Source organism: Ruditapes philippinarum, unplaced genomic scaffold (assembly GCF_026571515.1).
Source record: "Ruditapes philippinarum isolate M1 unplaced genomic scaffold, ASM2657151v2 ctg8882_1_1_1_1, whole genome shotgun sequence".
NCBI lineage: Eukaryota > Metazoa > Mollusca > Bivalvia > Venerida > Veneridae > Ruditapes > Ruditapes philippinarum.
Genome location: NW_026861134.1, coordinates 38,217 through 49,076, shown reverse-complemented (window position 1 = coordinate 49,076; position 10,860 = coordinate 38,217). Strand labels below are relative to the sequence as shown.

The window sequence follows — 10,860 nt, the reverse complement described above, 5'->3', positions numbered from 1 at the left end:
GACCTTATGTGCCCTTCCGTGCATTATTTCAGGCACGAACGGGCATTTGAGTAGAACAACCGACGTAAGCAGGCTGAATAGCTTTCTCACATGAAAGAATCCAAAGTCCCTGTCGGGATTCGAACCCACAGCGGTGAGGGTCAAGTGGTTTGAAGTCAACAATTCGTCTGTTAATCAAAATGAAGATTGACGTGACTGAAAGCAAAACCTAGCGTAGCCTTATCTTTAAGACACGAGATTCATTCTAATTCTACAGCCACTCATGAAATATGTTCATACCACTCGATGAAAAAATTAATCCTGTATATATAGAAAGGAAATCCTGAATATCCTTCATGAATTAACTTAGTCATTTTGTTTGGCCTACCTCGTAAACATTTCGTTCCTTATTCAATCTGGCAGTAGACAGGATGCTGTAAACTTTGGATAAATATATTTTGGAAAGCATAAGCAAGCAATATCATCGATGTATGATGAACACCTCCGGTCCGCCTACTTTTATTTAATATCTAATAATGGTACTAAATCGTTATTTCAGTAAAAGATGAAAAAAATTGTGTTTTTTTTGTTTGCTGTAAGACCGATCTTAAAGTTTGCTCGTTAAGTTTTTTACCTGCTCGTATTTGATTTTAAACACTTTTTGTCTTGGAAAAAAATATGGCTAATTAATACGTTTAATTATTGGTTTTATCTGCAACTTGAGAGATGTTCATCACTCTTGTAGCGAGTGTTGTCAAATCAATCAATTTAAAAAAAGAGAACTAAAATCATAGAAGTAATCCATTTGTCAATGTTTTAAAATATTAATGTGAAAAACGAATATTGTGAGGAAATGCACAATCCCTCATTTAAGTTGTTACCTTTGGGATCAGATCAACGACGTCTTGACGTATTATTCAAAGCAATTTGAGATCTTTTTGAGTGTCTTTTTGCTACTCGTCGCCCTATTTTAGTAAAAAACGTTGAATTGTCCTCCATTTTAGGTCATTGTTTAAAATAACAAATATATTTGCTTGAATAAAATTGGCTGGTCACGGCTTATATCAAATGAAACATAAATCTCGAAATAAAACATTTCGAGTCCCGTCATGTTTAAAACCTCTTTGGAGTGTCTTTGAAGTATATGTATCAAGATATCAAATTATTTTAATTATCATCTGTTTACTGACATTGAACTCAATAAATGAAGTATAGTAAATGTTTAAATATTTTTACTGAGGCACTTTCCAGTATGTAAACAAAATATTTGTTTTTCGATCTTATAATTATTTAGAGTGTTATTCGTGTAAAAAACAAAGTCAGGGTATAATCTCTCATGAACATACATGTACTCAACTTAACCGAGTCTGCATTATTCATATAATATTATAAGTTGTGTTTTCACTGCTTCAGAAGGATCTTCACTATTTCTGGATTTTTAAAATTTAAATTATTTCAAGTTTATTTTACATTAAATGCGATAATCTGTTTTCACATCCAAAGAAAGTTCTTAAAAGGTATAAATATGTAATTTTAATCTCGTCAATTAGTGCATCCCGCCAACCAAATTAAACTATTATCTAAACATCGCACACACACAAAAAATTTCTTCGTATTCGTAGCAAAGATATTTTTTCAAAGTATTTTTTAAACAATATCCAAAACTGTATATATTCAGCAGAATTAAAAACTTTACTTTTTGGTACGATATGCAAAAGCCGCAAAGATACAATATTGCAATTGTCTTGATTAGACAGACTGTACATGGACATCATCTTCCGCCACTCAGCCACAGAAACCATCAAAAATAAAAGAATTGTAGCACACCTGCGTTGATAACACTCTTAGTGCTTCATTGTTGAAGAAGCAGATGGTAATTCTTCTGATGTACCGAGATTTGTAAAAAAGCTGATTTGCTGTATTTTCTAATTAACTCAATTACATTTTGTAACTGATTTTAATCCGTCTTATACCAATAAGATGAGAGAAATTCTTAATTGTTTTCTTCCTAAACAATTTAAAATCAGAGGTAACTTGTTATTGTTTCATCTCCATTTCTGTGATTTACTAATTCTGATGATGATATTAACTGCTCACTTCAGTTTTATTTTGTTTATTCTTTTCTAAAACTTTAAAATAGTTTGTGGCGGGTATTGCCATCGGGAATAGCTTGAATTCTTTAATATATATTGAACGACTTCATGTTCATTCGGAAGATAATAAACAAAAATGTCGTTACAAAACACAGCAATTAAAACAAATAAATCAGTAGAAAAGTGTTACTACTTGTCTGTGATTCGCTTCTTCTTCGCTTGTTTTTGTGTTTTTAATCAATGCTCTTTTGGGCATTTGTGAATTGAATGTCGCCCTACATTTTTTATCATCTTTGTTCTCATGTTTAAAACTAATGATTACAAGAACATATATTAAATATTAAACAGACTTTTTTAAGCTATTCTATAAGCTTCCTAGAATTTTAAAGAACGTTTTGATCTTTGAAGCTATAGTTTGATCGTTTATGGTGTTTCTTTTACATCCAATATTGAGACAACGTTTTCAAATTGCCTTGAATGTGCATTTCGATAAATAAAAAGTACTGACCAATCAAATATAATTTTATGAGATCATGAATTATGTGTATTATTTGTATGGGTGTTTTTTGGTTGAGACCGTCTACATTCATTGTGCATAACCTTATGCGCGCATAAGGCGCTTCCGTCACAAAAATAAATACTAAGATACAAGGTACAAGAAGCTTTATTTAAAGTTGGTATACGAATTACCAGAAACATAAGCTAATAAGCTATTTACTGACAATAACAGAGACATAAAACATATTGTCTAACAATAAACACATCTGAAAAGTAAAAAAAAAAACATTGATTGGCTAGTAGCTGAGGCATGAATATAAGTAGTAATATTTAAGAAGAATATACAATAAGATGACAATTGGCTAACAACATATCTTAAATCATGTATCTTAAATCATTAGCTAAGGGATCTTTCAAATATATTTACACGGATGTTTATCATTTTTAGGGTATGGATTCCTTTGAATGCTAGAGTTTACTGTTGTTACAGTGATTGTTTGTAGACTTCATATAGTATTAACTTTACATGTAGAGCAATATTCCAAGAAAAAAAAAATACCTTTTTATCACACACCCGTGCCGATTTTGCGACTCCGTAAATACGGTATGTCACGGCTGTGCATATATTTTGACGTGACGTCATTAGCGTTATACAAACATAGCATAAAACGCGCTAAATGTTAACGTTATACTATTGGCGCGTCATTGAAAATGACTTTTATTTCACTTTAAACGTTTTTTTTATTTAGGTATGTGATAAATAGAATATTAAATTCGTGTAAGTTCATAACTGAATTTATTGAACTCGTTGAATAAAATAATATTATGCGAACCTCTTGCGATATATATAATATAATTTTATTCAACTCGTGTAATAAATTCAGTATTGAACTTACACGAATTTAATATCCTCTATATATTGGAAATATGTGTTAACATATCGGTTTTGGGGTGATTGAAATAATAATTTAATATATCCTCCTTGTAGAAACACTGTTTTTATCAATGAGCTGATAGTATACATAAACCATTAATATTTCCTGATCAAGTTTATAAACAACTAACTACAGTATTTTCATGCAAACATATGTTTAGATTTTTGATAAATAATTCTGATTAAAAAAACGTGTCTAAGTATTTAAAGCGAGTGGTGTGTGGTTTATCATTTATGTCTTAGTCAAAGTTTGTGAATTTCAATGATGTTTTATTATATATATAAGGTGAAGTGTTTCTTTAGTTTCATGTTAAAATTAACATTATTTTTTGTTTAATTCTTATGTAATATATATGCATGTTCTCTTTAAAACGTTTTGTCTTAATTAAAGTGAGCGACAAGTCAATTGATGAAAAAGGTGTAAATTCGTGACATTAAATAGTCAGTGGTATAGTTATTGCACACAAATGAATAATATTGATATGATTGCATTAATTCATATCACATACGCTGGACAATTCAAAAACACACCAATCATCATTCCAATACCATTCGCCATCTTCATTGTATAATTGAACACAATGTTCTCGAGAATATTGGTTGCTTGGTTCTCCAGGGCCCCATTTGGTAGCGTCTGGAGTATCAGGGAAGGCTGTCCCATCTTCCCATAGGAACGTTCCTTCTGTTGCCATATCATTTCCCCCAATCCACAAACGTAAATCAGTATCAACGCCATCTTAAAAGATGAAAATTATATGGTCATAGCTTAATGTATGGTACAAATACAAGATCTTTTATTTGCAAGGCCATCGGCAAGAAATTCAATCTCAATAACAAAATGGCAACATATTAATATAAACACGGTGAATATAATCTTCAAAATATATTAGAGTTAGATCTTTTAATATACTGTAATGTTAAGAGAAAAAACAATAGACTATATAAAATCAAATAAGAGACATTGGGCAGAGACACATAGCTATGTATTGAGTATAAATATACATGTATGTTAAGTAATATATTTTAAGATCGATAGATGAAAAAACAAACAAACTTACAGAATCCACTAAGAATCCTAACAATAAAATCATGTTGTTGTAGAGACTTTATTGACACCAGACTGCCTCCTAGTTCTGAGCATTTCGCCTACAAACGTAAAGAAAATTTTTATGAATTTTTCGAGTACAACATATTTCTTGATATGATTCTAAATGATTGAAGAAAGTAGAAGTATATATATTAAGCATTTCCAAAAATGCAAGAAATCGCCGTTCGACCAGGTATTGGATATTTTATATTTATTTATCTATTTTAAATAATTCATATTTTCATTTTTTCTTGAAATGAACTTTTTCCTGAAAAATAGAGCTATTTCTTTTTTAAGAGAAATATTCTGAGTATTGTTTAGGAGCCAACATATGCAAATGATTTCAATATTTCAAAAATGCAAACGTAAAATTCAATAATAGGCTCAATGTCATAATCCTTATTATTCTATATCCATGTTTCCTAAGATACGATAAACAAACTTGTTTAAAAAGATACTTTTTGTTTGTAATATCTCTTTTTCACGAAGAATATTAATGACGTTGAGTGTATGACTTTTTCAGACCATTGAATCGTCGAAGTTGAAATTGTGAACTCGTGAAAATGAAATTGTGAATTCGTGTAGATAAAATCGCGAATGTGTTAAGTTGTACTCGTGAATTCATGAAGTTGGAATCGTAAATTAGTGAAATTGAAATCGTGAATTTATAAAGTTGAAATCGTGAATTCGTGATGTTAAAATCGTGAATTCATGAAGTTGAAGTCGTGAATTTGTGAATTCCGTATGTTAACAAATATGAATTCACGAATTTATAATTGTGCATTTACGAAGATGAAAACGGGAATACATGAAGTTGAAATGTCCCGATCGGTCTTTCGTTATATATTTCTCACATACATTACAGTGATAGTTATATTTGTACGTACATAATTGTATTGTACAAGTAAAGGAACCTCAAAAATCTCTCAATGGGCTCACATATCGTAAACGGTGTATACATTTGTTATCAGAACAATAAACATGTATTTATTTAAAAACCAGAAAATCAGAAAGAAAATAAAATGTACGGACCTTTGCATTTTTCCAATTCAGCCGTTGTTGAATGAGCCGATAACCTAAAAAAAACAATCATTATGGTATACTTAAACGACCGTTCACATATTTGAAAAATTTCTCTTAAACAATTTGATAATGATTTGCATAAATAATCTATTTGTTTATTAAATAAATAAATTGATCAACAAAACATTCCCATTATTTAAGTATTCAAACTAACTTGTACACAATACATGTATTATGTTTAAAAATCTAAAGTAACTGGATACTTTTCTCTGCCTTTATGTTGCCCACGAATTTTACACTAGAAAGAAAAAACCATTAAGATTATGTCTTTGTTAGGACAAGTAATTTAACAGGATTCCTATCTTACGGATATTCAAGTCAGAAGTTCAAAGGTCATGCTTTTCTAATGCTTTTGGACAGTCAGAAAACTTTATGAGATGAAGAGAGACAGTGGCAACCAAATAGCATCAATAAGCTTATTTTCTGTTAAAATTTTAATCTGTTAAAGATCCTATTGTGTGGATTTTGGTAGACTTTGGTTTGTGAACGTCATCCCGCATTTTCCCATATTTATTTGATTTTCAAAATGTCAATTAGAACTGACGATATAGTATAATTTCAGCAGGAGAAATGGTGATGTCAATAAAGCAGTAACGTCAGTAAAAATTAATTTAAAAGAATAAAGTCCAGCTAAATTGCACGTTATTTAAAGGCTATACTCAGCATGAAAGCAAAACCACTGCATTTACCAGGAATTATTTTAAACATCCTACCTATGCGACTGTAAAACTTTGTTCCAGCATCGATGAGTGTTTCATTATCACCGAAGTAATTGCAACCAGTGCATTTCCTTGTTTCTGAATTGTAGGATATTGCGAAACACATATCAGTGTTCGAACATAGAACAGCGCATTCCACCCCAGATGTCACATTGTCTGTCTTAAACACGGTTCTATTCGAGGTACAAACCAGACCATCAATGTTGTACAACCGGCCATACTTTATAAATCCAGCCTGGTCAATGCTTCCCGAAGCAATGTTTAATTGTCCACTAAAGACGATGATAAAATATATAGAAAAACAACAAGACACCGTCATTTTGACTCGGTACTTTTGCTTTCCTGCACAATAAGTGATGCTACGCGTGCCATAAGTTATCGTTTAATGCCGATTCATTTAACATACAAAGCAGCAGGGGAGCAATAAACAAAGAATAACAAATTCATTTTCGTCCCATGTCAGTTAACTACTTAACAACTATCTTTGTTTGTTTGTTTCATTTTACGCCTTTTCCCAATAGTATTTTAGTCTTGTTATCAAATAACAATGACATAACATCACAATGATCGGCTCCAATGGATAACCTGAGAAGGAAATATAAATTATTTACAATGCAAATCCATTTTGATGCAAATTATACACATAACAATGGCATTTTTTTTTGACTACAGTTGGGTAGAACATTGATCAAACTTCAATAAATATATTTATAATTGATGAATGTTCTATGTTATATGCGTATAAACAGCGCTGTTTTATAGTAATTTATACAGGCAGTAAAATTAATCTTGGGGGTTTATTTCCCACACGCTCTCCAATCTTGGCGTATCTTGAATTATTTAAAGATTGTTGTTTCGTTTTGAAAATAATGAAATTTATGGTAATCAGAACAGAGAAAAGTTTTGAATGTTTTGATAAAATTTAAATGTTTGTCGTCTTATGTTATGTTATGGTAATTTATTTCAGATTGAATTATTCAAAACATACTTTAATACCTAAAATTGATATACAGTAACTTATCATTCTCCATAACCAGATTTAAATTTGTAATGTCCAAGTGTTGTATCAAACAGCCATTCAAAGTAACCGTTTCGCACTATTCTGTCACATTCACCGAGTTTATAGGCATAACATGTATCCCTGAAGAGAGGAGACATAAAAATGGCAGCCATGTTATTTTATATGTATCGGTGTTCATATTGTGGAATTTCCATAGGTGCACCTTTTGCAGATGTTTCCTTGAATAGTGTATATTTTTTTCTACATAATGGACAAGTCTGCAATCAATTGATTTTCTTTGCTTCTACATAAGATTTTCTTTATTTAGGGCGCCAATTTCCAATTTAATTTATATCTATAATAGTCAATCTGTCAAAATAAATTGCAGACATATTATTTAACCACAGATCTAAAGTTTTTGTTCTTCTGACTTAAGAGATAACACTGGCATGTCCTTTCATTTGCTGGCAATATCTTCCATGTCAATCATGTCCATGAAAAGAGTGAAACCACATCCTCGATGAACAAAGATTAAGGTTTAAAAAAAAAATTTTTATTTCAACTTATAAGATTTTTTAGCGAAAATAGAACATGGCACACATAAGTTCCTGGCAATGGGTTGGAAATTGGATCATGTATTTGTATGGTGAACAAAAATATTTTATCTGCTAAAGATATGTAACATCGAATTATGTAAATGTTTGATAAAAAATAGTATTTTATCTGCTAAAGATGTGTTGTATTCAATCATTTTGTGTATGTTGAACACAATCATTTTATCTTAAGAACTGTCATATCACACCATATATCTCACACTTACCAACTACATCAATAGAGTCACCTTACCTGTGCTCGACCAGCCAAGTGCTCGACCAATGATTATATATGTGTGCAGTTAATGCATAAGAGGAAAAAACATCAGTGTCTGTTTGTGTCATTTGTACTCGATCTTTAATCTCCACATCATGCACAAGTTCTGCTGGTTTGGTAATAGCTTGTATGTTTTACAGACGATATCAAACAATACGAACATACGATAGCAATACAAACTATTTAAGCCAGTAAGTTATTTAGCTTTATTCTTATTTCCAGGTTGGTTATAACTTCTGATACTAAATTGTATCAATATACCTATTTATGAAAGAAATCACTGACCTTTCAGTCTTGACCAATGTACTTAAAATTGTCATGTTTAATGTTTGTTAAATAAATATATTGAAAATAAAATTAATGCCAGTGTACATTGTCACATTTAAGGCAATTAAACCTATAACTTGGGACTATTAGACACTTATTCCCATGGAACAGACATCCAACTAACAAAGGCTACAATTGATTCGACATAATTCTATATCAAGAAACAATTAAGAAATCGAAACATATACTGCATGCAAATGCGAATGATAAAGAATATTAAATGATATTCACTGAAACATCTGGATGAAAATGTGTCATATTGGCAGCCTAAATACCTCTGGACGGCGAGTTCGATTATTGAGTGATATATCAAGTCATTTTCAATCTGTTAAGTATAAATTTTTCCAACTGTGCGTTGTAACTAATATTAGCTAATAATATCACCGATGTATGGTGGACAATTCTTTTCCGCTTACTTTCTTAATTAACAAAGGCTACTAAATCTATAGATCAGCAAGATGAAAAGCATCCTGTTTTCTTGCTATTGTATCGGTCTTAAAGTAAAGGTTACTCGTAAAGGTTATGCGGTACGATACAAACATTTTTCCTAGATATAATTTTGGCTGGTCAATATTGTAACAACAATTATTAAAATTTGTTTAAATTCAGCCATTAACGCTGTACAAACGTTTGAAAGAATTTCTTACGTGACGTCACAATGTAGCGCCAAATATCACGTGCAAAACAAGTAATAATAGTATTACAATGGATTTTCAAAAGCTGCATAACATGAGGAAAACTCAAAGATACGAAACGTCAGTTAAAATATAGAAGACTGTAAGAAAATGTGATAACCGTAGAAACATCAACATCTCGTCTTTTTGTAACATCGATATATTTTTGGCTTCATACAAAGAACTGTGTAAACTTATATTTCGTTTAATTACATAGAGAGTTATAAATTATGATATACTAAATTAGATTTTTCTTATCTCCACAATATATTTATATATTTGACACAACATATTGCACCATTTAGCTTCGACAAAATGAGTAGTCACACAAAGGAAAACGATAAGCCTTTACTAAATAAATTGATTATTTCTCCGTGGATTTGTTTTACGTTGTCATGTGACTGACGGTAAATTTGAATTTGAACATTTGTGTGTAAAATGAATATACTTTGTATTAAAAGATGAACTATACATGTATATGTACTTTATAATTGACTTCTATTGTCCTGTGTAGTATTGCAATTCGATTATTTATTAAGTTATCTATCAAGTAACTGTATTACAAGTTAAAAAAAGACCTAGTCTTACCTAAAATGATAAAGAACGTATATGATATACAAACTATAACATTAAAAGTGAAAAAGCATTAATAGATTAACGGTTTTTATCATTCGTTCACACTAACACCAGTTTCAACTTAATATTAGTTTGTCCGTAGTATGAAGAAGGGTGTATTAATTTTAATATTGAAACTTTTTAAAAAAATAATAAAATGCACAAAAAACGTACATTTACCGATAGAAGATATATCAACGATATATGAATGATTAATAAATAAGTCCTAAAAAAGAGAACAATCAAACGTCATTTTCTATAATTCAGCAATCTTGGCTCACCTTTTTCAGTACTGGTTGGTTCAAGGAACGGATTCAATAGTGTGCCAATAAGCTGAATCGAACTTAAATAAATTCTGTATCAACTAACGCTATGATATGTTCGTTGTTTGCCTTTTTTAAAAATCAAAACAAATTAAAAGGAAAAAGAGACGAATACAAAACGCAATTAAAATAAATGTTTAATGTACACATCTACAGATGTATAAAACATTTTGATTACATTATTTTTAATTTCCTATTTAAATGTTGAATACTGCTTTAGGTGGTACTTATGGACGTGGTCTTCACTTGACACTACAGTCTACCAACAGGCTTAATCACAACCAGCTTTCAAAATGTTCAACTTTGCCGTTTTGGATGTTCTTTATGGATTCCGTTTACCTCTGTTATGATATCGATGATTGTTGAATGAGTATGTATGGACTTATACTATGCAAACAATATATATACTACGATTACATAATTTGAAAAAATAAATTATAAAACAAGACATTTAAAATATAATTACTGTCCTTATTAATTTCTCAGATGCAGCTTAAAGGTCATATTATCAAAACTGATGGTCTTTCAGTCTGTTTAACAGAACTGTGTAAAGGACAGAGACACATCTTTTGAAAATAAAAGAAATAAAATTAAAGTTCACCAAAGGTAATTATGGTTTGTCTATAGTTATAAATAGATATAAATTCGACATTGATAT

General features: G+C 30.4%; 1 protein-coding gene across 1 annotated transcript; it reads right to left on the bottom strand.

Annotated features, from left to right (window-relative positions):
• Positions 1-3,241: 3,241 nt before the first annotated feature.
• LOC132714675 (L-selectin-like) lies at positions 3,242-6,758 on the bottom strand. Its single transcript, XM_060697585.1, has 4 exons — positions 6,388-6,758; positions 5,624-5,667; positions 4,563-4,650; positions 3,242-4,240 (listed from the first exon to the last, which is right to left on the bottom strand). The coding sequence occupies exons 1-4, from the start codon at positions 6,710-6,712 to the stop codon at positions 3,996-3,998; spliced, it is 702 nt and encodes a 233-aa protein (XP_060553568.1). The 5' UTR covers positions 6,713-6,758; the 3' UTR covers positions 3,242-3,995.
• Between the last annotated feature and the right edge of the window lie 4,102 nt (positions 6,759-10,860).

Bases quoted from the DNA above. Each gene is read 5' to 3' on its own strand.
- LOC132714675 (XM_060697585.1), bottom strand. From the start codon at position 6,712: ATGACGGTGTCTTGTTGTTTTTCTATATATTTTATCATCGTCTTTAGT. The intron at 5,668-6,387 runs GTAGGATGTTTA...TGTTTTTTTTAG, and splicing joins AAAGTTTTACAGTCGCATAG to GTTATCGGCTCATTCAACAA. The intron at 4,241-4,562 runs GTAAGTTTGTTT...TCATCTTTTAAG, and splicing joins TAGGATTCTTAGTGGATTCT to ATGGCGTTGATACTGATTTA.